General features: G+C 47.3%; 2 protein-coding genes across 5 annotated transcripts in view; one reads left to right on the top strand and one right to left on the bottom strand.

Annotated features, from left to right (window-relative positions):
- The window catches only part of LOC136748381 (chromodomain-helicase-DNA-binding protein 6-like), a 35525-nt gene extending 24648 nt beyond the window's left edge, over nucleotides 1–10877 (bottom strand). For all 3 annotated transcript variants that reach the window (XM_066702075.1, XM_066702076.1, XM_066702077.1), the window contains exons 1-2: nucleotides 10799–10877; nucleotides 5895–5951 (exon numbers count right to left, since the gene is read on the bottom strand). In XM_066702075.1, the coding sequence (XP_066558172.1) occupies nucleotides 5895–5921 (27 nt within the window). In that variant the 5' untranslated portion in view covers nucleotides 5922–5951; nucleotides 10799–10877. The remainder of the gene's footprint in view (nucleotides 1–5894; nucleotides 5952–10798) is intronic.
- A 6223-nt stretch (nucleotides 10878–17100) lies between these two features.
- The window catches only part of ripor3 (RIPOR family member 3), a 35701-nt gene continuing 27496 nt past the window's right edge, over nucleotides 17101–25305 (top strand). For both annotated transcript variants that reach the window (XM_066702078.1, XM_066702079.1), the window contains exon 1: nucleotides 17101–17905. The gene's annotated coding sequence lies outside the window, so the exon portion shown is untranslated. The remainder of the gene's footprint in view (nucleotides 17906–25305) is intronic.

The following is a 25305-nucleotide window of genomic DNA, read 5'->3' as shown; positions in this document are numbered from 1 at the left end:
CACTCAGCTGGTTTCTAGTCACAAGTGATCGTACAGTTTAATTCAGAGGTTTCCTGAAAGAACCCAGAGAGTGAGATAGTGACACAAACCCAGAGCTGGGAGTCTGTGGGTCCTGACTGGAGAATAAGGTAACACATCAGGTTGTTGTTTACCAAACAGAGACCAAATTTCCAGATCTGTCTTGAGGAAACAGATTCACAAGGACCCTCCAAGACTGCATTGTTGAATTTGCCCACCTGTCAGCTGAACAAGTATTTACAGCATCCTGCTCGTTCTGGTTTGCTTATTTTTACAGACAAAGACTTGGGTGCTACAGAAAGGACTACTGTGCGGCATCGGCAACCAAAGGCTTAATTCCATAATTGAGTGGCGGCATTAAAGGATCATTTTCCCTAAATTGGGCTAATTTTCAGGGAGCACATGAGTCAGCGCCACACCGGGGGCTGGGGGTGGAGCCAGCACAGCACTCGGGTCTACTAAACTGTGGAGTCTGAACCGCCTGACCCACTTTTCTGATTCCAGCGTGTCACCGTCCTCTAATCCCCTCCCTCGCTCTGCTGCTGACACTCCGCCAGAAGCCCTCTCTCCCTCGCTCTCTCTCACACCCTCTCTCTCTGCCCTGTCTCCCTCTTTAACTGCCTAACAACAGGATTCATACAAGTCCCAGCCCCTCTTACAGGAGTCTACAGAGTTTAATACTGCACGGTCATTTTGCGGCTTATGCATACACTTGTGCCTCACGTGTCACTGCAGCTTGGTTCGTATTGCGTCTCCCATGAGTGTCAATCTTCGTGTTTTTGCTGCGTTTTAGTAAACCGCACTGTGCCGTGCATTCTGCAGGAATTAAAGGGGATGGAGACACTGCTCATATCACAACTGCAGCTGAAAATACCCCACTGAAGCCACTTCGGTCGCAGGTAATGGCCAAGTCAATACAGTGACCATGTTCATCACAGCACAGTCTCTCAGTCAGGAGTCTTTTCAAGGTATTAGGTGGCAGCAGCGCACAAAGTGGTGTCCAGTCACAGAGAGTCACTCAGCCTCTCTCAGGTGACGGGAGCAGACGAGGGCACCGCAGACCCCCAGCCAATCAGATCAGGGTCTCTCAGACACACAAGGACATGCACACACGCTCCCGTTTCTACCCATTTAATGCCATCATTAATTGTATAATATAATTTTGCTTTTGTAAGTGAGTGAGTGCAGGTACAAGTGCGAGAGAGATGGCGACCACGTGTGCGGGAGGCTGTTTTCCCCGCAGCACAGCAGCAGGTATGAGTATAATGTCAATGAATCAGACAGACTCCACAGTGGGCTGGAAACAGGGCCGTCGCCACGGAAACAGGCTCCATACCAAGCTGCAGGAAGCGGCAACGTAAACACGCAGCCTGGGAGAGTAACCCTTTCAGCGCTGGGCAAGAGCAGAGCTGCCATCTTCCACAGAGCAGAGCAGCCCTGGCGACACGGGGCAGGAGGAGCGGCTGTGTCGGACTGAAGATCCACCGGCGACAGGGTCTCTGCTCTTCACACAGCAGAGCCTGCGGACAGCTGGGAAAACGCGCAATCCACTCAGGCTAGCAGCCGTTTCTTCAGAAAACCACTACACCATCTTACTTTAAAAATGTCATCTTGCACAGAACCAGCGTTCCGGGAGGGAAATCCAACAGCTCCGCAATCACAAAACACACGGAGCAACGGGGGTAGTCTGGGGGCTAGTTTTTTCTGACCCATTAAGATTTCTGAGCTTCTGTGGACAGAACGCCAAACAGAGGAAAGCACTGTAGCGAGACACCGGGAGAAAGGGGGCAGAGTCAGCTCGGCAAAGGAGGCCATGATCACCACAGTACAGGTCACTATCAACAGAGACCACTGGAAGACCGCCGTCCCGAGTCCTTTCACTGGCTCTGAGGAGCAAAGGACCAGGACATTTTTATGCCCAGGACATACAAAAATAAAATAAAACTAAAAGATACAAGTAAAGCAAGCAGAAAGAAGTCACACAGACCAGTTTGTGTTGTCACTGTCAGGCTGAAGCAGCCCCAGTCAGGGGAGGAACAATAGAAGTGCCTTGAAAAGCAAAAGTCCTTCTAACAGATACAAACACAGGGGCACTGTGGATGAGGAGAATGAGGGACAGAGAAAGAGAGAGAGAGTGTGCATGCAAGCGGGTGGCCTGAGAAAAACTGCACTGGTGAGGATGCCCTGAATAGCAACACTGCGAGACTGCTCTCCAACGCACAGCCAGCTGGGAAACGAGGGGATGACAGAAGAGATGGGGAAAAAAAAAAAAAAAAAAATAGGCCCTCACCTGGCTCTCTACAGCCTTCTCCTCCTCCACCCTCTCTCACCATCCTCCGGGAACCACACTAGATTTCTGTGCCTTTAACGTAGCAGCGTGTCCGCAGCCCTCAGCCCTCAGCCGGGATCCTCTCTCCAGAGCCAGTCAGGCAGCTGCCGCCTCGTTGTGGGGGGGGGCTGCATGTTGCCTCCTCGCATGTAGGACTACATGACTGCACACAGACCTGCCGCCCGTGACGTACTGCAGCCTGCAGCCTGCCAGCTCCCGCGCACAGGCCCTGCAATCAATTCAGGAGCTCGTCTCCAATCAATAGGATCGGATTCAAAACAGCTGCAATCGAGTCAATGCAAATCCCACCTTCGTCCTGCTCATGTTTTTCTTTGTCAGTTCCCGTGGCAGCCAAAGTGACTCGTTTTGATTTGCTTTGCATGGTTTTTGCATGGTTTATAATTAAACCACCCCCGTTGACTGGAGATCTTGAGAATCAAACACCCTAACAACGGAGACTGTCCTTTGCCACGTCTTTTTGTGAAAGACTGCAATGAAAATAAAAATAAAGATAGGCTGGCAGAGCCTCTGAAATGCAGAGTGGGAGTCCCGTGTTGTTTCGCCTGGAGTGAACCGAGAGGAGCGGACTGCAGGACTCCTGGGGAGTGAGGCAGCAGGCTCAGACGGGCCCTCTCTCAGTCTCCAGCACTGCTCTGAACTGCAGTCTGCTCCACACTCCACAGCACACAGCTCTGCTCCCAGCCTGGCACAAACCGCATCTCTCACTACTGACTGTGTGTGTGCGCACGTGTTTTTTTTTTTTTTCTCCCTCTAATAGTTACATTCTATCCCCGAGTCGTTTTAACTCATAGCCCTCTGCAGCTCCCTTGGTTTGCAACCACTGCAGTTTCTCTAAGAACAACTGGCCATCGCCCACGCTGTGCTTACGTAGCTCACACAGCAGAATCAGCACATGGCTCCGGTCACCTGATGGCCTAACGACCACTAGCAAAGATGGCCATCAAGTAATTCAGTCAATATAGCACAACTCAACAATATGGGTCATCGCGTTCATCACCACCTGCCTACACTTAACGCAACCAAGAACCCTCAGGAGCAGACTGGGGGCATGATGACCAAGTCCAGGTCATAGTGGATAGAGCAACATCTGGCTGCAAGGTGGACCAGTTCAGCGTGACGAGGGCTCAGTCCACTAACCAAACCAAATGAGCAGCAGAAGAAATGCAATCAATGGAGGCTGGAAAAGTGAAACCCAATCGGGCATCTAGAAGGAAACAGAGACACTGGTGGACGGAGGCGGATTGAAGACTGCTGGCACGCAGCAAGAGGAGGAAGGATAAAGAGGAGGCCAACCTCCTCACAGGGGAAGACAGCCAGCTGGCCCGAGACTACACGCCGCACGCCTGCACCCCCAAGGATTCTCTTTCAAACGTAGAAGTAAAGCAGGCTGGGAAAAGAAGCAAAGGCTCGTATGCTTCTCAAACAACAGGCCACTGTAGAGGTATCGGCCAATCCCTCTGCTGAATTTGTGTCCTTTTGATATGGAACGAATGGCTGCAGCGGGGAGCGGGACACTGCCTCACTGAAGCTTGCTCCCACCTGCCTCCAGCTCAGAGCATGCGGCCAGCGCACAACAAAAGCCCTTATCAGCAGTGTCAACATTCAAGTCACTGCTCACACAGCAGAGGGCTGATAAAGGCTCGTGGGATGCAATACGCAGGCACGCGTAGAGGAGACATGAAGAGACCATGGGTGCTGCAGAATCCGGATGCTCGTTCTCAGCTATGGACACACATGAACAAACAGCGGGGCCTGGCCAGGCTGGGCTGGAAACACCCCAGCAGAGTGTGAACTGCTCAACTGGTATGTCACAGACTGATGGACTCACTCTGTACTCTGTACAGGACAACACAGAGACACTTTCTCAGCCAGCACAGCTGCTTCATTCACACACTATCCATCATCTCCTCAACATCAGAGTCAAACTGGTGCAAGCCAGCTCCAGCACAATTTTAACTAAGCGAGTCCTCCGCAAACTAACAAGTGTGTGATTACAGCAAGGATTAATGCTAAATTTGGAAATTACAAAAGAGCCTTTGACATCCACACTTGGACAGCAGGTGATGATGCTAAATTCAAGTTATTAATACGCTGCGAGGCATCATTTACCATGTAAGTTTTAAAGAAATCCTGGAGCACTCCTCCACAGTCACATGAAGTCAATTAAAAAAATTAATTTAGCTCAATTAAAACTGCAAAAACTGTACAAGTCTTTATTGTTAATTAATGGTCTGTTAATTTGACCCTGTTATAGGTGGCACACAGATAATAATTACATGTGTTCAAGCACACACCACAGCGTTGTCATTTTTCCATACAAATTCCCCCGGTTAATTGGCGACCCTGTTGGAGCAGCACTTTATCTGCTAATTAAACACAGTTATTAAACCCCTGATTATATCGTTATCCCAGTCACACTGATAAGGGCCGGGATTTAGCCTGTAACCAAAGATTAAATTAAAGAAAGCCTAACCACTGATTTAAAAAACTAAACTACCATTTCTTTCCATTTTAAATTTTTTAAGAGTGGATTTAATTACTCTCTCTGCTTCACGAAATCGATGCAGTGTTCATGCCATCAGTATCCTGCACCATACATGTCAGCTCACTGCACATGGAGCCCAGCACGGTCCAGGGCATGGAAGCAGATCCAGGGCTGAAGAAAATCAAGGCTAAGGAACCAGAGCTCCCTGCCACAGGACGTCTCATGGAGAGAGAGAGAGACCCCACTGCACAAGTGTACACCATTCAAAAACAAACAAATACATAAATAAGACTAGACTTTAGAAAACTGCAAAGGCCAGATGCAACTTAAGCAAACACAAAACAAGAACACAGGAGGCATATTGCGATTTATACCAGGATTTCTGTGCTTGCTCAGGTGCGATTTCAGGGCGGGGAGATAACCATCAAAGAAAGAGGCTGCGCTCTCGCAGGACTCAAGCCAGGACCTACATGCTATCTGATAGTGAGGCTACGAGGGAATCCCACAAGCTTTTACTGAAAAACAGAATGGAAATATTTATATACAGACAGATTTATGCATCAGCCTGAGCAGAACAGGACTGTACTTTACAGAAACCACAAAGCAGCTCAGAGGAGTCAGTCGGTATCTGTCAGGCAGTGTCAGTCAGTCTGTCTGTCTGTCGGTGAGCAGGAGTGCTGGCACAAGCACAAGCGCAGCGCTCCACACCGCACGCCTCTCCATCTGTTCACATCTGCTGCAGAGACACCTGCTGGTGCCTCTCAGACCACTAGCTCAGATCTCCCTCCCTTCTCCCTCTCCATGTCTCCTTTCCCGGGCAGCCTGCATCACCATCGCATGACGGTGCAGCCAAGGGGGGAAACGTAAAAGAACAACAACGATGGATGAACTAATGAAGACGCAAATAAACCAATCAGGATTCACTGTGTTAAACAAAAAGAAAAAGAATTGCAATATCACTGGCTTAAAAAATACAGTTCTTTCCCCACATTTAAAGCCCCAACGCATTTTTCTCATTGAAATAAATAACATTCCACCAACCTGTTTGTCTTTCTTTTGTATTTTCATGATTTCATAGTCCTTTTTTAATCTTCACATCTAGAAAAACAAAGAACAACCTATTTATTTTTCTGAAAATTAAAAAATAAAAATAAAAATAAATAGAAATAGCAAATTCCAAAATGACTGCTCCCAAAAACCTGCAACAAACACCTTAGGAGGCCAAGAGCGAACAGTGCCAAGCAGGGTCCTGGAATAAACCTTCTGCCTCTGGCATCATTATAGTTAATGACAGCGATGGGGTGCGACTCATGCATTTGTGTTAATGTGCTTTGTTACCAACTATAAAACCACTGCTGTATTAAGACATTAATGAAATAAACGACTGGAAGAAAACCACAACACACACAGGGAACTCTCAAGTATCCAGACCCTTCTTCTGAAACAATGCTACCAGAAAGTTCATTTCATAAATATTGTTCATCAAGCTAAACTTATTGATCGTCATATCATTTATCACGACACCTTTCCAGTGTGCATGGAAAAGGGCGATTCAGGGCACACTGTAAACACTGCCATCGACTGAACCGTGTGCAGAGAGAGGTGGGTAAACTGCCCATCGCCCCTCCAGAGACACAACTGCAGCTGTCCAAGGTCTGCACACCCGCCCTGTGTCGTAACGGTGGTCCGCTCCTGCATGCCTAGGGGGTGGGATTCAAGTGTGTAGTCACAGCACAGGGGGAGAGGAGTAATTCGTGCTGGAAGACTAAGAGACACAGCAGGCCTCACTACACAGTGACAGGGCCCTTTTGGATTTAATTTCTGATGCGATTTGATTTTTTTTGTCATGTTAATGTTATAAACAGACACAGAGAGGAGAGAGAGACAGACTATAAGAAGTTTGGGGAAAAGACGGCTATGGGGGCGCTGGCAGCAAAGAAACTTACAGCAATCAAAGGCAAGCATAAAACTGCATCCGAAAAGCCCTCCAAGCACAGAACCATTCTGACGTCTTTCAGCAAGAGAGTCGAGAGCAGAGCCCAGCACAGCTCACGCACTGCCGGCTTGACCATCCCCAGTGTGTCCCCAACACTCACAAAGGAGGTTGAAAGCAACGTGTATTTTTAAACAAGACCCTGACGTTTTTTGCCTCAAGGTTAATGCAGCTGTTGGGCCCAGCCTTTGCGTCTTTGACTCAGGATTCAGGAATGCGATTGAAAGCAGTGCCCTCCAGGGATCGGTTACCTGTTGAGAGAAAGACCCCGAGCACGCTGCCAAAGTTGAAAAGGTTCCCTGAACTAAATGCGTTTCGAACAATTACAGTCACAATAACTGTTTTACGTGTGTGATAGAACGATAATGGATCACATGCTCAGGGCTTGAGAAGAGACAACCAGGCCATGCCGCCCCGCTGCTGCACTAGAACACCGTGCAGACAGGCGATTGGTCATCAATGCATAAGAAATCGTAAGTCACCAACTGACACTGGCTGGCTGATGGATACACTGACTGACTGGCAGACAGACACACTGGCCCATATTCACAGCAGGCTGGTTTAGTAGAAGCTCACGCTGGCGGGAGGGGCCGAGATGCAGCATTTCAGCATCTGCCTGCAACCCTGCCCCGCTGAGGACATGTGGAACCATCTGTTGCCAGAGTTCCAGGGCTGAGCAACACGGAGCCAGAACACCATGCACCTCCACTATAACCCCAGCACAGAGGACTGAATATCTGCTATCTCATCGCACAGGGAGAAATGTATTCAGCAGGATCCATCAGAACAGATACAAAAAAAAAAAAAAATAGATACCAGAAAAAAAAAAAAAAAGGCAAAGGAACAAAACTGTTTATCTTTTGGAAGAAAAAAAGGAAAATATGGAACCCCACTTCAAAAGCTTTCTCCCAGCTGTAGCTAATTTAGTTCACATGTAAAGCAAAGTCTTCTGCTTCTTCCTCTCTCCTCCCCTTAAAGTACAACATATACTAAGATAAGGGGCCTGGCGTTCTCTAATGAAAATGCCTTCTGATCCGATCCTTTCAAACAATTAAAAACTCTGCTGCAGTAACGGCAGCTCGCTCGATCGATTAAACGAACGCCGGTCCTACTCCAGCAGTGTGCTGACATGGAACGGACCGGAGGAAAAGCCCAGGGGCCAGGACGGAAAGAGGCAGGCGAGGACTGACACGGCACGTGCAGAGAAAAAAAGAAAAAAAACATTTCACACATACTTCATCCCCATCTGGGCCCCTGGGAGGCAGCTCACTACAATGCTCCAGTCGGCGAGTGCTGCAGTGAAAGCAAGCATCCTCGAACCCTGTCCCCCACAGCCTCCCCCACTCCTCTCCTGCTGGTTTTACAGGTGTCCCGTCCTTAAAACTCCTGAAGATACAATTCTGGAGACAACAGGCCGAGTGAACATCACTGAAACGCAGAGCTGCTTCACAGAGGTCTAAAGGAATGCAAGTGGAATGAAAACCAGAAGCTCTTGTGGCAAATAGGACTGGGCATCAGCAGGGGTTGCCAGCCCTTTTCCTAGAGAGCTGCAGTACAGCACCGTAACACAGGGGCTGCCGTACTGCATTCCAGCCGCATTCCCGATAGCTTCCCTGGACCAGTTTCGGTCCTGATCCACGGCTGCATGTCCTCCTGTCCTGCAATGTCTACAGAGCTTCTATCCAACCAAGCTCTTGAACGACCAAATTCAAAGTGATCAATGCCTTAATTAGGACAATTAATCACATTTTCCCTGTTTGTCAAGTGCTTTTTTTTATGCGTTCTGAAACAAGACTTCTAGTAGCTGCCGGAGCAGGCCTGTGCTGCCCTTGCCTTCATCAATGCTAATCGGGAGCACGGCGGGGACGATAAGCAAACTTTGCCACCGTCTGACACCCACAGCTGCAACTCTCCCAGACTGTGCAGCGAGCTCTTCACAGAGACCGTGGTAACCCGAGACCCTCTCTCCCACAGCTCGCCACAGCCCACTGCCTACCCGGCCGCAGGCAGATCCACAGCTGGAGGAGCAGAAAACCCTGTCCGATTGGGAGCTTGGTTTTCTTGCTCGTTTTAGTTTAGTTTTTCTTTTGTCTAGATGCTGATCAAGCGATTCCAACAAAGGAGACAAAGGAGTGGGCCTCACCAAGACACCTGTAGCTGGCCAGTACAAAAAACATATGTAATTACAGGGGATTTCTCCTCCATTATAGCAGTTAATTAATAATTCTGCAAATACGACACAGAGGGAGTTGCTTCACTATGTAGATTCAAACAAGTGGAAAATTCCTGTCTGCAAGAGTCCCCAACACAGAGAAGCAGGGCAAGCAGGGATGAGACTCATGAAGAGAAAGGAGGGGGAGGAACTTAGGCTAGCGTTTTGGGTAATGGACTCAGGAAGTCAGGAAGACTTTCTTAATGGCTGTTAAAGACCTTGTTCTGAAGCAATATCAATTACAGAACCTCGGAAAAGAACTGAAAATCACCAACATACAGTGGAAAGGCAGTGGAAACAGTGGACACAGTGCATTCATGGTGGAAAAAAAAAACTAAAATGGGAAAAAAAAAAAATCCTAAATAAAATTTGTAAAACAACTATAATAATAAAAATATTAAATGTGCTGTATTTAAAAAAAAAAAAAAAAACTGGCGTAATTAAAACTTTTGGACTTATTATTATTGGATTACACTGCCGGATGCATCACTACTGCATCTGAAATGCACAGTACAATAAATGTATATATATATATATACATATATAGAGTAAGCGCATGTGGAATTAACCTGTCTATGACAAAGCATGGCAAAAACCCCCGTTGAGGGCGCACTAGTAAACCACGTGTAATTAACCGACTGCAGTGGCTTGTATTAATTGGACTAAATGAAAGAGCACTGCAGCTCTTGGGTGGGTCACTAATTTCTGACCCTTGCTTACAACTTGGGAGAAAAAAAATCTCCACTGAGTGACACTGAGCAGAAAAGTTAGACGGTGATCACTTTCAGAAAACTTTCCAGGTGAAGAAAGTGAGATGTGACAGGTGGATGCCAGCGTCGGACCCTGCGCACTGTACACAAACTGCACGCCTGCGCCGGGGGGGTGCCCACACAAACACAATCCCTCCCCAGTAAAGTGGCACAATAATGTGCGCATCGCCCATCCAGCATGGGTTAAACCCACAGGCAGGAACTGCTGTGCCTAGACAGCTGGGGGTGCAACCACAGGGCACCGCACCGGTGTGCTGCACAGACCCCTCGCCAGCCAGGTGAGGGGCAGGAGAGCGGAGCCTTTGTCTGTACGGCGCAGATCTTTGTGCACCACGGAGGGGGGGAAGGAGGGAATAAACGTTCACCTGGAGGGGCTTTTCCAAGGTTTTTATTTTTTAACCTCTTGCCTTGGAAAAAAGAAAAAACACTCCAGTCTAGATCGCATCTACCAGAGGTTTTAAAGAGAAAAACACATCTACCCCCCCACACACCCCTTCCAATCTCTTTCCAAGACCCTCCTCGTACCACACCGACGGCAGGATGCCCTATTTATACACCAGCCTGACACCGCAATGATGTTTCGTGTCCCCAGCCGTACACGTGTTAACACCCCCCTAAAACTCCTCGCCGGGGCACAGGCGCTCCCCCACATCACCTCCAGCACCCACAGCGCCCAGCGCACCCCGCCGCCGCCGCGTATTCCCAAGGACACCCAAAACACGCCATGACAGTGTCTAAGAAAAAAAATGCATTAAAATCATAGAGGGGGGGAGGTGGGGGAGAGGGAGAGAAAGAGAGAGAGGCAGGGAAAAAACTCCATGCAATTTTTTTAATCCTTGTAAAGGAGCAGATCCGCGGAGTTCATTCATGGGGATGCGCGGAGTTGGGCTGCGGGCCCTCTCGCCCCTCACACGCAAGACACATCAGTCTAACACCCCATAAAAAAATAAAAGTTAAAACAAGTACTTACCTAAAATGGCTACTGCAGCAGCCAAAATACAAACAGCTATTATTTGGTAAGTTTAGCACAGGCAGCCCGCAAACGCAGCCTAACCTTAATTGGGCCCGCACAGCTCGGGCTCCCATTGGCTCTGCTATAACGCAGCTGGGTGGCTGCGCCTTGCTATTGGTCGAGCCGCTGTCAATCAAGGAGTGCCGTCCCAGGTTTGTGTGAGAGCTAGTGATTGCAAGCACCATTGTGCACTTTTAGATATTTGCATTGATGTGAGCTATTTTGTGATTGGTTCTCCTTGACAACATGCAGACGGTAAAACTAGGAGAAATACCTTTTTCCGCGACGGTCGGACGGCGGGGTGCCGGGGCTGGGTGCGCCTGCCACCCCTCTCTCGTGTCGCGCTGAAGGATACCGCGCCGGGGCTGCCGTGGTTTTATATTTCTGCTTCTTTGCATCCACCAATCATGGTGTCTTTTACTTCATCATTACAGCGTTTAAGAAAAAAAAAAAAATCTAACGTTTGCATTCCACGTCTTTGCTCATGTTTCGTTTCCCGGATGTTAAATTTCCTGTATTAAACATCATGTCTGTGTGTTTGGAGTGGGACAGGGTTAGGGCTCCGCCGTGCAAAGAGATCAGGATCAGGTCTTGCAAAGTTTCCCCAGTATTTGCAATACCCGCGGTGCACAAAACATTAAATGCACGTTTGTCTATGTGGGCTGTGCAGGGAAGCGGCAAGTTTCTGTATTTTACGTGGATGCCTTTTATTGAAGACATTTGGCCGCATACTGACCATTGTCTTTATTCAGGTTTTCAGCTTGTTTGTTTTTTAAACTAATAGAGGTGGTCATTCTGATGTCCAATATAACTTTTACGTGTTAAAATAACTATAAAGCAACAAATAATTTGAGGAGTTTTCTCTTGTATTCCCACCACTGTGTTGATCGTGATCAAGTTGATATTATGTTGCTTTATCAAGCTCTGTCTGCTGGGGTTTCAGAAGGGATCTTCCTTGATCACAGAGGCTCTACACTTCAATCCTGTTGCGAATGAGACGACCGATAAGTTGAACTATACACTGGTTTAGTTTGTCCATTTGTTGCAAACCTTGGGTCTTTGGAGACATGCTATTGATTTGTTTCCCCAGTGTAAGGGCTTTCCAATGGAGAGGCAAACAGACACTCGTATATAGCACTTCTAAAGGAGCATGTTAGATATCATAAGTAAATCAAGCAAAATAGAGAAACTCCATTTCAGTGTGTCTGTTTGATAGATACCTGTTTGTGCCCATGTCCTTTTTGGGTTCGCTCGTTGTTTTTCTCTCATACTCTGTTGTGAAAGTCCTTGTGGTTTCTTCTGCCAAAGCAGTGCACGCTCCCCACCCCATGTGCCATAACTGGATGAGACAGAGCAATGCGTATAAAGTCAGCACAAGAAAATCACTACAAAAAATGTTGCAAGAAAAGAACCAATTAAAACAGACAAAACCAAAAAACTGCACTTCTGACTTTGTTACTACGATTCCAATTCCAAAGCATGACAGGTTTCTTCAGCTGCGTGGGACAGACTCCTGACATATCTCATCCTGTTACGCCTGACCCTACACTCGGCTCATCACGGACTAATCTTCAGGACAGATATAATAAAAACGCAGTGCAGTGGAGTGGAGTCCAGTGCAGGGTGCTGACCCCTGACTGGACTGATGTGGATTATTAGAAAAGTTAAGGAACAGAGGAACACTGCAAGAAATAATCATAATACAGGTTACACTGCTTCAACTGCAGAGAAAACACCACAGTGAAAGGTCCGCCTCTGCTAAATGAGTCACATTTATTGTGCAGCACCATTTGCTTTGGTAGGTGATGGTGGTGGAGGGGGAAGGCAAGACACTGTTCTAAAGAGGGTTGTGGGCATTCACAATCGACATGGCGGGAGCCTGAGGAATAAGTTTGGCATGGTTCAGCGTTCGCCAAGGCAGACAGCTCCAGAGACTGCTCTTTCTTTGTTTAGTTTAGCTCTGTGGTTTGAGAGTCTGTAAGCTCTGACTGCGGTGTGATAAGGATGATATTGCAGGTATTTCAGAGGACTCAGACCGCCGCTTCTCTTGCACAATGGCGCCGATTGTTTTGCTGCTTGATTTGTTAATTAGGGAACTTCATCAAGTTAAGCTGCATTGCCTGTGGTGGAGATGGGAGCTCTCGGCACACGAGCAAGCTTGCAAAAAGCAGCAGTAGTTGCCACCCTGTGTAACACTGGCAGAGCGCAGGGGATCTTTATCGACACGCTCAGCACATTTTAAATATCTTGATCTGTACAAGATATGAGATACTCTGAAACTTCCAGCACCTGGATTTGCTGAATGCACACAAGAGAAGGCTATACGTTGCACCAGCCTCCCTCCCTGCTTTGGCTCATTGCAGGTGCCGTCGTCTCGCAGTCAGTCTGCTGAATGTGTTGCCAAGTCTTTCTGAGTCCGATAACCTGCATGGCCTCCCTGACATGGACACACATCCAGGCGCTCTCCAGCATCCAGGTAGGGCATCCCACTGGAAGTTACCAGCTTGGCCTGGAGGTCTGCATGCCCTATCACCCTGTCTCACCGTACACACTGCTGCCTGATGAGTTCCAGCACAACTCCAGGGCGGGACCCTCCTGGAAAGAGCTGGAGTTTCCCCTGCCCTTTCACCAGGTTGCCCATCATGCCCTGAGCACCACAGAGGTTCACAACAGGCAGCTGTTCCATACACCTTTACAAACCCTCTACCCGCCTGCTCTCTCACTGATTCTCACTCTTTTCTCTCTCTCTCTCCCTCCTGATCCTCCCTCCATTCCTGGCCCTCAGCCCAGAGAATCTCTCATCGCAGCTGCCAGCAGGAGGCTTTTCTACTCTGCCAGGGAGCTCTCTCCTTCCCCCCTGCCTCACTCCCTCACTCCCTCACTCCCTCTGACTCCCAATCCCTTGAATTTCCCCTGCCTCTTGGAGCCATGTGTGCGGACACCATCTCCACACATGCCTGCAGCATGGCACAAGTCCACCTCTTGATTTTTATTTTTGTTGTTGTTGCTGTTTGTACCCAGAGAATGTATCCATTGTCCTCTGCTTAATACGATTTAAAAACATAAACATTATCATCATTATAAGGAGGGTTGGGGTTTCGAGAGGGGACGGGGGGAGTTGACAGGGCTTTTACGTAATGCGCGTACATGTTCTCTCCCTCTTTCTCCTTCCCCCTCTTTTTTGTTTTGTGACAGTTTGGAGAATCACAGCCATTTACACCCAGCAGACACTGCAATAGTTTGCACTGCAGCGAAGCCTGCCACGGATGCTCCTCCGAGTTTAATATGCAGAGTGTGCTTACTAATGCAGATATTAAATTCCTTATAGGCAACCCACCTACCCCCCACCCCCTCCACACACAAATATTCTACGGATGTGCATTCCGATTTGTTTGGAAAACAACGACATACGAATGCTGAGTTGTACCCTGTGTCTCTTGGACCGGTGTGTGTTTGCAGTGTTTGTGATTATTAAAAGGGAAGGCAGATTGATCTGCACACACGTCCGTGGCTGTGGCAGATTGCTCTTACTCGAGTGGAATACGAAATGAGCGTGTCAGCGTGTGTGCAGCACTGGCCTTGTGCGAGGTGCGAGTGTGGGGCTGAAGCATGCAGGCTGCCTGTACTTGGGGACTTTGTCAGTCAGACCTTGGTGGGGAGGATAATTTGCGAGGAACATCACTCTTGGATTGTCAGTGGCTGATGCCCCAAATGCAACGTGACTTACATCTCAACAGCACAACTGAATAATAAAGTTATGGGGAACTGTAAAAAATAAATAAAATAAATAAAATGTCACAGTGTAATAAGTTACACAGCATACACACACACACACACACAAACAAAACCCCAAACCAGAGTACAAGAAGCAGCCAAGTGCAGGGATACAATACAGAACTCCTGCAAGTGAATGACAGACCACAGATCTTCCACAGTGGACAGAGTTGACTCAATATTCTAGAGTCTAGATCTGAGTTTTTTGATGACATGTGCTGACAACAGTGAAAGTCATCTGTCCTGAGTGAAGCCCGGCCCGATACGGACAACACACACACACACACACACACACACAGAGGTTCCTCATGCCCAATAAGGACACACACTGGCCTCAGAAATCTGGCTTTCAGGTTTCTTCAGATTAAAATTATATTAATTCATTTTAACTCATCTACAAACCTCCCCAATAACCCCTCACCCCCTACCCCCCGCACCGTGAAATAATTGTAAATTTTTTAATTTGCCAATAAGGAGTATTGATCTCATCCTTGGTGAATGATGAATGCTGACTAAGCCTTCAACCACCCAATATATCGGGAATATCAGATCCCACCTGAGGAGGCTTGGAGAGAATTTGCCACCCAGGACCTGTAGCCACCAGCGACACCAGGGGTTGACACTGGGAGGACAGTGTCTGTAGGCTCTGGGAGAGTTGGGCTTCACGCCGCAGAACCTGAGGGAAATGTTTTGTAGTCAGCATTGTGTGGAGCATTGCTGTTATTCTTCCCTTGTTGGAGATCAGGGTCAGTTGATGGGTTGATGGGCCAGACACAAATCTCATTACAATTAATAGCTTGGCTCAATTACTGCCTTGTTTGTTTGCCTGTTTTGCTTAGTTATTTATTTATTGACTTACTTCTCAGTCTCTTAACTCTGGTTGTTTGTGATTGTTTATGGTTGTTTGTTTCTAGAGCATCTTAAAAGAAAAACATGTTTGATTTCGGTTTAATTTCATTGCAGTTGGTGATGTAGCATTACAAAAGTACAGTGGCTGAAAGGGACCAAAGAAAAAAAAGAAAGAGGAGGGGAAATTAATGTAGACATCCTCCGATACACAACAATGATATTGTAATACTGAGGGAACAGATAACATGTACTCAGACCTTACACAGCAGACACAGAGAGCAGTGTTGAACTGGTAACGCAGAAAGGGGGTTTCATCCCCCTACATACAATAAAACTGTAAATCTACACTCAGATTGTAACCTACATACACAACTTATATTACTACCACTACATCTGACATATGTGTACTTATACTGACTAACCTGCCTACTACCTACTGATTAGTAACCCACAAACTGTCATTGATACTAACCTGTATGCTACCCTAAAATTATTACATATTCAAATATAATGAGGAGCTTAAAACTCTGCTTGTGTTCTTATTAGTTGTTCTTAGTTGTTCCTGTTTTTCTTTCAAGTTTTGCTATAAGGTCACTTGTGTGTGTGTGAAATCGGTCTTCTCATTTGTTCCAGTAGGGGGCGGTGTTGTGACAGAGTTCTTCAGCCCCTTGGAGGAAAGTGGCCCTGATGGTTTAGGGAGTTACCTAGAGCACAGTGAAAGTCCCCTCCCTTGGCTGTCCTTTTTGGATGTTTGTTTAAAATGGAAATTAACAGACCAAGTTAAGTTTTAAGTTAAGTCAAAAAGAGAAAAACTCAGTTTCTTATGTTATTGAAGCTAGTTTCTGTACAGATTGCAGTTTTGTGTGTGAGGTTTCCATTTGGCACAGTGACCCTCCTAATTAAATGAATAATTAGTCATTTACTCGACACCTTTACAAGAGAGCCCTGTACATAGACGGGGGTGTGAGCTGATGGCATCAACACCAGCTGCCACTGTGTCACTCACCATCAGCTCTTCACTCTTACACCCCAACCGAAGGCTGAGGCGGTGAGAGGCTCAACTGGGAGCCGCCAGCTATAAAGGACTCTTCTCTTGGGTCCCTGGCACACCTATAAGGGCTTGGTCCCAGAGAGGAGGACTGAGGCACAGCAGGGGCAGGAGGCCACAGGAGACGCAGGTGAGATCTGAGCCCTGGCACAGGGAGGAAAGAGGCGACGCTGACTCACTGGTGAGCCTCCTATCGCTGGGAGCTGCACGGGCAGGTGCTGGGGAAAGACAATGGAGATGGTGAAATGTGTTGGATCTCCCTGCCTCCCTCTCTGTAAAGCAGCAGGGCAGGGCGGCTAGTCTCTGGGAAGGTGCTTCCCTTTGCTTTGGCAACACAAAGACCTGTGCTCTTCTGCTGCTTGGGAAAAGGTAAGGAGAAGCAGGGAAAAGTGAAGTAAGTGTGTCAGAACAGTGCAGAACAGAACACACACACACACACAAACCACTTACACTCTCACACACACGCCCATATGCACTCATATACACTCACACATGCACACACACACAACACCCTCCAAAAAAATGACTGTCGTTGTTCTCCTCCCTGCTTCTGTTGTGCAAGAACCTGTTTGTGATTTCTCCCGCAGTCATCCCTGCTCAGCCTGGCCAGGACTGCACCAGTCAGCGTGGCCTGGGCGCTGTCAGGTCACCAGTGAGGGAGCTGCACACGGATCACTGTTCAGCAGTCCTTCTCTGTGTGTCTTTTCTTTTTTTTTTTAAGTAACGCACCACAGCCCGGCCCCAGAGCTGAGGACACTTCCTTAGGAACCCGGACAAGTACAAGGGTAGGGAAAGAAAAGAGGAGAGAAGAAAAATACTTTTTTGAGAGAGAGAGGGGACGAAAAGTGTGAGTGGTGGGGGGAGATAAAGAGAGACAAGGGAAAGGGAAAGGGAAATAAATCTAGAGGAGTATAAAGGAGGTGGGGAGAGAGGGAGTAGAAGGGAGAGTGACAGGGAGAGTGTAGAGAGGGGAGTGACAGAGAGAGAGAGGGACAGAGAAAATTGACAGTAAGATAAAGATAAAGAGCAGAAGTGAGTGAGTTAGAGAGAGAGAGTAGAAGTGAGTGAGTTAGAGAGAGACAGGGAAAGAGAGAGGGAGAGAGGGAGAGAGAGGGGGTAGAGAGAGAGAGAGTACTTTCCCAGCTGTTCTGCGAGGGAGCAGCAGTGTGTGCAGTGAGCTGATGTGTGCTCCTCTGGGCTGTTTCTTGGAATCAAGTGTCACTTCTCCCTCCCGGAGCCTCTCGGCTGAGCCTGTGTGCTATCAGTGGGGCGCACACGGCCGCCCTGCCTGCCTGCCTGGCTGTCACTAGCCTACCCTGGAGATGAGCAGCGGGCAGCGACCTCCAGCCAGAGCCAGAGCCAGAGAGACCCAGAGATAGACGCCTCTCAGCCAGGTAAGCACTTGCAAAGCCTGTCTGCACTGTGTTGCTCTGTCCTGTGTTGAGACTCCCTTGGGCTTTGTCTCGCTCACTTCTTCCAGCTCTCCGCGGCCGCTTTTGAATCTCTCTCGGCGTGACGCACTCTGCGTGGGGCTCCTCTTATCTCTGGGGATGTTACATTGAGGAACGTTGAACTTTTGCAATGAGTTGGTATATGTTTAGTTTCACATTTTGCTGCACTGTGTTTTTCAATAGGTCTTTGAAAGAATAATAATAATAATAATAATTTGGGGTTGTGTTGTTTGACTAACCTGTCAGACTGTACTACTGGCCCTTAGCAGTAATCTGAATGACTGGTTTTACTGTTTTGTTGTGGGTCGATTTCTCCCACTACACCTTTATCTGAGGTCCTTCTGCTACTTGACAGTTTCTTGTATTTCGTGTTGCTCAAATTATTTGACTTGTGGAATACTGTCCCGTGTGCGGGGAACCTGACATCCCTGTGTGAAGGAGTCCCACCATCAGAGGATTACCAGCCTGTCAGGTCCTCTCTGAGTTGCAGTCTGGTCCTCAGGGAGGGGAGGGGAGAGAGGAAGGAGGAGATGATGGGGGGGGGGTCTCTGCCAAACTCATTCTCAAATTCCCCCGGGATTTACTGGGTTAATTCTGTAGAAATGCATTTAATTTGTTTGCAAATGTTTCTGACACCCGTGGGAAATCAATTGACTCCGGAAATCAAACGCTCCTCTACGCGCTGGAATATTTGCTGGTGAAGTCAGTCGTCCTCCAGCGCGCTCCTCTCCGCTCGGAAACATGTGCCAGAACCCCAGCACTTTCTGTGGGACGCCTTCCTCACTCCTACCCCCTACATCGTGACTTTCCACCACTGCAGAACTGTATTCATTTTATATTCTTCCCCCCCCACTGCTCCCTCAATGCCTATATTGGAATTTCTAAACCAAATTCCAGATGAACTGCTTTCTTGGAGAAATCTGAAACTGTAAAAGTGGTCAAATAAAAAAATAAAAAACTCAAGGGAGGGCACCAGTGTGTGAGAGTGAGGGTGTGAGAACGTTCCACAGGGGCGAAAAGAATTAGTTTGACATTCCTGAGGGATTTCACGCAGATCACCAAAAATGCTTTGTGATGTTGTATTATTTCCTGAGCTGAAAGAGTTCCCCATCGCACAGGCCTGTTGCCCTAGCAGGTGTGGGTGTGATCTGGCACCAATCAAACAGGTGTGTGCAAAAGCACTGATCCTGCAGGTGCTGATTTTGAAGGCCAGATCCCTGGTCTGTCAGGCACTACTCAGAAGCACTGTGCACCTCAGTATGCAACAGGAGACAGTGCGGTGCTCCGTAACCTGCCTGGAAGAAACAGTACAGTACGATATGTCCAGATTATAAGATTTATAAGACCTGGCATTTACATAAAGGTGCTACTGTACTGCACACACTGCAGGAACCAGCAGTTCTCTGGAGATGTACTTTCTTTCATTCTTTTTCTTCAAAATTTATATAAAATTACATAAGGTCTGTCAAATAAATGTACTGTAGGAACCTTTGAAAAGGAGGAAGGTTAAAGGCGCAGTGGTTTAGACAGTCCGATCTGTCCATTGCACTGCAGTGAAAGAAAGCATTTATAATTCAACTTCCTGAATGCCAGGCTCATCTGACTGTACCCTCCTTGTGTGTTTATCTGGTGTGAGTTCATCCACAGTCCTGTATTTCTCACATTTCCTCAGCTAATCACCTTAAATGCAGTCTTACTTGAGCGGCAGACAGCTACCGTCACAAGGCATACTAATGAGTGAGTCTCTTTCAGATCGGATCAATATTAATTTGCTCAGCTGGGATTCGTGCTGGTGCTGTTGCCCAATTGGCTGAACAGTTCTCCAATTCTGTTAGGAGTTAACCCGGCCTTAAACACAGCATTTTCATTTTATTTTAATATAATTTTTTTGGGTGGTGGGACATTGCAGAACAATTTAAAAGCATTTCTGAAATGCCCCTTTAACTAAGTGAGTAATCACTTACAGCTCAGAAGGCTTGAGCTGAGGAGTGCGTTTCTAAAAGAAATAAACACATACACATACACACAAACATGCGCACACAGTCGCACACACAGGCAGAATATCGATGTCATGGCGAGTGGGAGAGAGACCAGAGCACACTGCTGGGAGAGGGGCAGAGGCACACACACATCTGCTAATGTTATGTTGGACACATAAGGGATCTGCTCAACTGGGAGATCAGGTTCCCCCAGAGAGGCATTTCAAGGAAAACTAAATAAGGCAGTCAGGATGGTGCAGTTGGAGACCGAGCTCCCAGACTGAGAGCAGCGCAGGGCACAATGCGTTCATTACAGATTCAATGTCAGGCCAAGGAGGATGAGGTGGGCACAGTTTATCAAAGAGCCTTCATCGCTGAATGTCTTGTAAGAGTTTTATCACCGGGACAGATGACTCTGGTAACTCAAGAACAGAAAACATGTGGACAGCTCCCCTGTATAGACTAGCTGTTTGGTATTCAGGGCCTAACTGAAATAAAGATTTCTGACAGTGGGGAAAGAGATGAAGCTTTTTCCTACAGTATAAAAAACAAAACTTCAGTCTAATAAATCCCTGAATGGTGAGGGCTGCAAGTAAACAAAATTCCAAACAAAGCAGCAGTTTGTTTTTTTGATTAATACATTTGCTCTCTGTTCGGGCCCTTTTCACATGTCAGATCACCCACATTCTGTGAAGTTGGTGTGGCCTGGGTGTGTGTCCTGGGCATGTGACAAGAGCGCTGGATTGTTGCCCTTCTGCCCACAGGATTCAAATTTAGAACAGCAGTAAGGAGCAAGGCAACTGAAAATGTCACCAGCGCTGTGACAGAACGCTTCAGCCTCCTGTGACACTGATCTGCAAGGATCTGTGGGATTGGTAGCAGTTAACTGACACGTGAGAGACGGAGACAGAACCTGCCCAGCAGCCCCAGGCGGAGTGCAGGGGACCCCACACACCACGATTACAAAATATTTTATGGCAAGGCCTCACGTATTACGTATTGGCCCTATCTCACCCTCGCACCCGCGCCCGTGTCGGGGCGATACAGGAACGCCTCTGGCCTCGCTGAGATAATACCAGGGTGCTGGGGGGGCACTTGGGAAGGCGTTTACCAGTGAATCTAAACGCACATAATCTTTTAAACAACAAAAACACACAAGAATTGAAAGGAAACTGAATCAGCACAGGAACCACTCAATTTCTTCTCTTGCTATTCCCCTATAAATCCATTTCTAGTCATGAAAGATGAAATATGAATACATACATTACTAAACAAACAATCAAACAGATTCAAAGCTGTGGAGGTTTGAGTGGCACTGTTCAGTAGTAGTAGTCTGAAGAGTATTTTAAAAGCAGGATAAGCAGATGGGATTGATTGATTGAATTTATGAAATTATAATGTTTCTGGGAGATTCATAAACACAGGGCACAATCTCAATCTGTAATTCTTTAAAACGCAGCCAACAGAACAAATCAGTGGGGATCGTAAGCTGTGTGTTACTCTGTGAAATAATGATCCCTCTCATTAGAAATTAATGTTTCACGCTGTGTGCAGCACCGGCTTCGCTTTATTCGAAGACAACGATTTGGTGATTTCACATAAGTATTTTTATGTATTATGTCATGATAATCAAGGGGGAAAAATACCCAACAATTATAATACAAAGCAAGAGGAAATTACTGAGGAGTCCAATGCCTGTTTCTCTTCAGCTGGGTTTTGCAGAAGACGTTGAGATGAAAAGAAAGTGTGTCCCTTATTGAGGCACTAATTACACTGTTTTGTTTATTGTTTTATTGTTTGTTTTAGTTTTTTTCATGCATTTAGGCTGATTTTCTGTACTTTTCAGTTTTATTGCCTGAATACGCAGCGCTCCTGCAACTGTGCAACAATGACTGCATGGACTGGAGTTAGGGTCAGGGTTGGTGTGCAGAGAGATGTGGCTATTCTAGATAGCAGGACAGCGCAGGGCCTGGCAGTCAGTTACACCCCCGCTCACTGCTGAAGTGATAGCGGCTCCTGTGTGATAAACCCAGGACAGCCCAGATTCCAACCTATAACCATCAGGCTGTAGAACCTGCTGTCTGGACCATCAGCGGCAGATCCATAGGGGTCCCAGGTTTCGGATTTTCTGGTTTTGCTAATTTAACCTGGTTCTGAACCCCAAATTATATTCTTAAAAGCAGAGACCCAAAGCTTTCAATTTCAATTAGAAACCACCCGCACCCAAGTAGTGCTGCCCACACCCCTAAGGGTTTCATACTTTGCTCTCCTGTGTCAGCTGACTGGCAGGACACAAGAGGGTTTGAGGATCATGGCCTCTCCAGCCTCCTGGAATTTCTCTTGGTTTTCTTTGAAGCCGCCGATGTCTGATGTGTAAATGCAGCGTGCTTTAGGAGAAGCTTTTTTTTGTGAAAGACTTATGTTTCAACCCCCCTCCCCTCACACACACAAAAGAATCAAGTGGGAATTGCACGTTTACATATCGGAATATCGGATATGCAGGACATTTTCCGAACGACTCCACATTCTTGCAGCTGCTGTGTGGAAGAGGTCCCTGGAGCGGCTTCACTTTCTGACCCCAAGGTCCTCGTCGGAACTGACGGCACTGCAGCCCATGGAGATAAGACTCATGCAATATTCATGCCCAGGCCCTGTACTGTACGGTAAACAATAGAATTACAGTAGAGCTGCCAATGCCCGTGCATGTACACTCCGAGCGCAGGGGAAAGGGTATACGAACAATGAGCTCCTGAACTGAACTTGAACTTAAACTATTGAGGACAGCAAAGCAAAAACAAACAAAACAAAAGTCTGGTCTGGGCCTGATCGACATGAAATAACGGGGATGTTAGAGCAGCATTTTTCAACCACTTTCCCAGTCATAGCACATTGGTGTGCCATCAGGCAAGAACTGGTGTGCCAAGCAATGTTAGGAAAAAAATCACACAAGAAAAACGAAATAACACTGAAATAAACATTTCTCAGTTATTATAATTAAACAAGTTCCCGCCAGAATATCACATGGGTCTGACAAGCTCAGGTTCTGACTGAAAGTGAATTTTCTCATTTATAAAGGGGGGGTGCAGGCAGGGGGGGGCAGGTGCCAGTTTGTTCTGTGAGTTCAGACACAGGTGGTCTTCCCTGAGGGTTTTAAAAGGTCTGAGTCTGGAATACATTAAAATAGCTGGTCCAGTTACAGCCTTGTTAAAGACCTCAGACACCTGCTTTATTTATGTTTCATTTTGTGGGTTGTTGCCACTTGAAAGTAAAGTTCTGAAGTGGATTTCACTGTAAAAAATGTATTGCAAACACAACACACACGTCATAAAGTGTTTGTGATTGGACCCCAATGTGTCACACCGGGTGCTTATCAGTGCCATTTGTTTTGCTGCGCGGCACGATCTGTTGAATTCTCAGTTCTGCTACATGCTCAATGTTCAGCTGTATTGCACTGTACGTCTTCACCATTGGTCGCTGTGCAGTATGGTGTGTCTATTGCGTAATGTGGTTGTCTAAGAGGTTGAAATACTCCACAGTAAGAAACATTTTCACATTCTCCTATACAACGATAATAGTTGGGGTAAAACATCAGCCAAATACATTCTACTAGTACTACTACTATTAATAATGTATCTATTATTATTTACTCTTAAGTAGGCCGCTTCCTTACAGGCCCTGTCCTTGCTGCTATGGCTGCCTGACACACACATGTTTCGTGTTTGTGATGCTGTGTCTGATGCCTCTAGGAGTGAAGCCCTTCCCCCTTTTCCACCGTGGCGTGTCTGGGTCCAAGCTGTCAGAGCAGGGCCTCCAAAGTCACCACAGCACCCTCCCCAGCCCCAGCCCCAGCTCAGACCCCATCTGGCCTGTTGCACAGAGTAAGGGAGCCCGGCGGCGCTGGGATTCATTTGCAACAACAAAACTTAGTCGGGCCGTCCCCTGTCTGTGCTGTCCAGCCCGAATGCTTTCATGTAGCCCTCTCTACCATCGCTGCCATTCAGATGTTGTGTTACGGTGTCTCGCGCCACGAGAAATAAATGTGCATAAATTACAGAGCAATGAAACGCAGAGCCCTGGGGCTGGCTGCGCTGGTGCCTCTACAAGTCGCTTTGCAGAGTAAGTCTCTGTAAAGTCTGTCATCGCCTTTCGAAACCCTGCTGCCACTTCACAGCAATTATTTTGTTTGTTTGTTTGTTTCTTTTGTGCAGTCAGCTGTTTAAGCCACACAGATAGTGTTCAGCAGGGCACAGCCGTTAGAAGCGCAGGTTGTACAAAGGACAGCCATGTGCCGTGCGTCTCAGGGTTGCTAGTCTGTAACTAAGGCTGGGATTAAATTAAAACTCTGACCTACATAGATGACAAAAGTGTACCCGCTCATGCCATATTTTATAAATCGTATAAAGAGGCTTCTGACAATAAATGTAAACACAATAGGATACAGGTTTGTACTTTGCGATTCACGGCTAGGTCACAGTTTTGGTTTGGGCTGCCCCTAAGTGTGTCAGAAGCTTTTGGAAAACATCACCAAGTGTGGTAAATTATGGTCTGATTCCCATGACAGACAAAAGGCTATTTATATTACAAAATAATATCACTGCATCATAATGAAAAGCCTCTCTCCACCAGTCTGTCGTCTAGAGACCCTGGGCTCTCCTGAGTCTTTTGGCATGTGCCGTGTTTGGCGGAAGGACACAGAGCGCATCAGCAGCAGTGTCTCTCAGAGTCTACTCCAATGGGATGACAGAGAGCACAGGTGGGGCCTTGTGCAGCTGCAGCGTCAGAGTTCAGAGGTCACATGGTCACGGTCAAAACAGCCCTGGTCGCTTTAAGAAGAAATAAAAAGGAACAAAAGTAGAAACACACATTGTTCCTAAGCTGTGACCATAAAAGGCTGCATCTGGTGGGGGGTGTCAGGGTTTGGCAATGCCTGCACCCCTGGAGGAGCTCTCAGGAACAACTCTTTGCTGTGGGGACTGCAGGCAAGCAGGGAACTCTCTGATAGCCTGAGCTGCTCCATGGGGAGGGGGGCTCACTTTACACACTGCATCGGCGAGGTGAGGAACGCACCTATTTATAAACCACAGAGAGGATACCGCTGTTGTTAAGACAAAGCACACATGCAAACTAAAAAGGCAGTGGGTTCCTGAGGGCCGGAGAGTCAGACAAACACAAACAGCATTACTGAGATCAGGGCTATCCTTTAGACAGGTGCGCACACAGAGCTATACTACACACAGCTATACTACACACTCTTGCACACACACCCTTACTACACACACACAAAACTCACAGAACGCCACCCCCAGGCAACACACAGGGCCATGCAGGGGTGGACTGTGAATATATTCATTGCGTTTTCGCATT

This window comes from Amia ocellicauda, chromosome 4, assembly GCF_036373705.1.
Source record: "Amia ocellicauda isolate fAmiCal2 chromosome 4, fAmiCal2.hap1, whole genome shotgun sequence".
Classification (NCBI taxonomy): Eukaryota; Metazoa; Chordata; class Actinopteri; order Amiiformes; family Amiidae; genus Amia; species Amia ocellicauda.
This window is presented reverse-complemented; position numbering and strand designations above follow the sequence as displayed.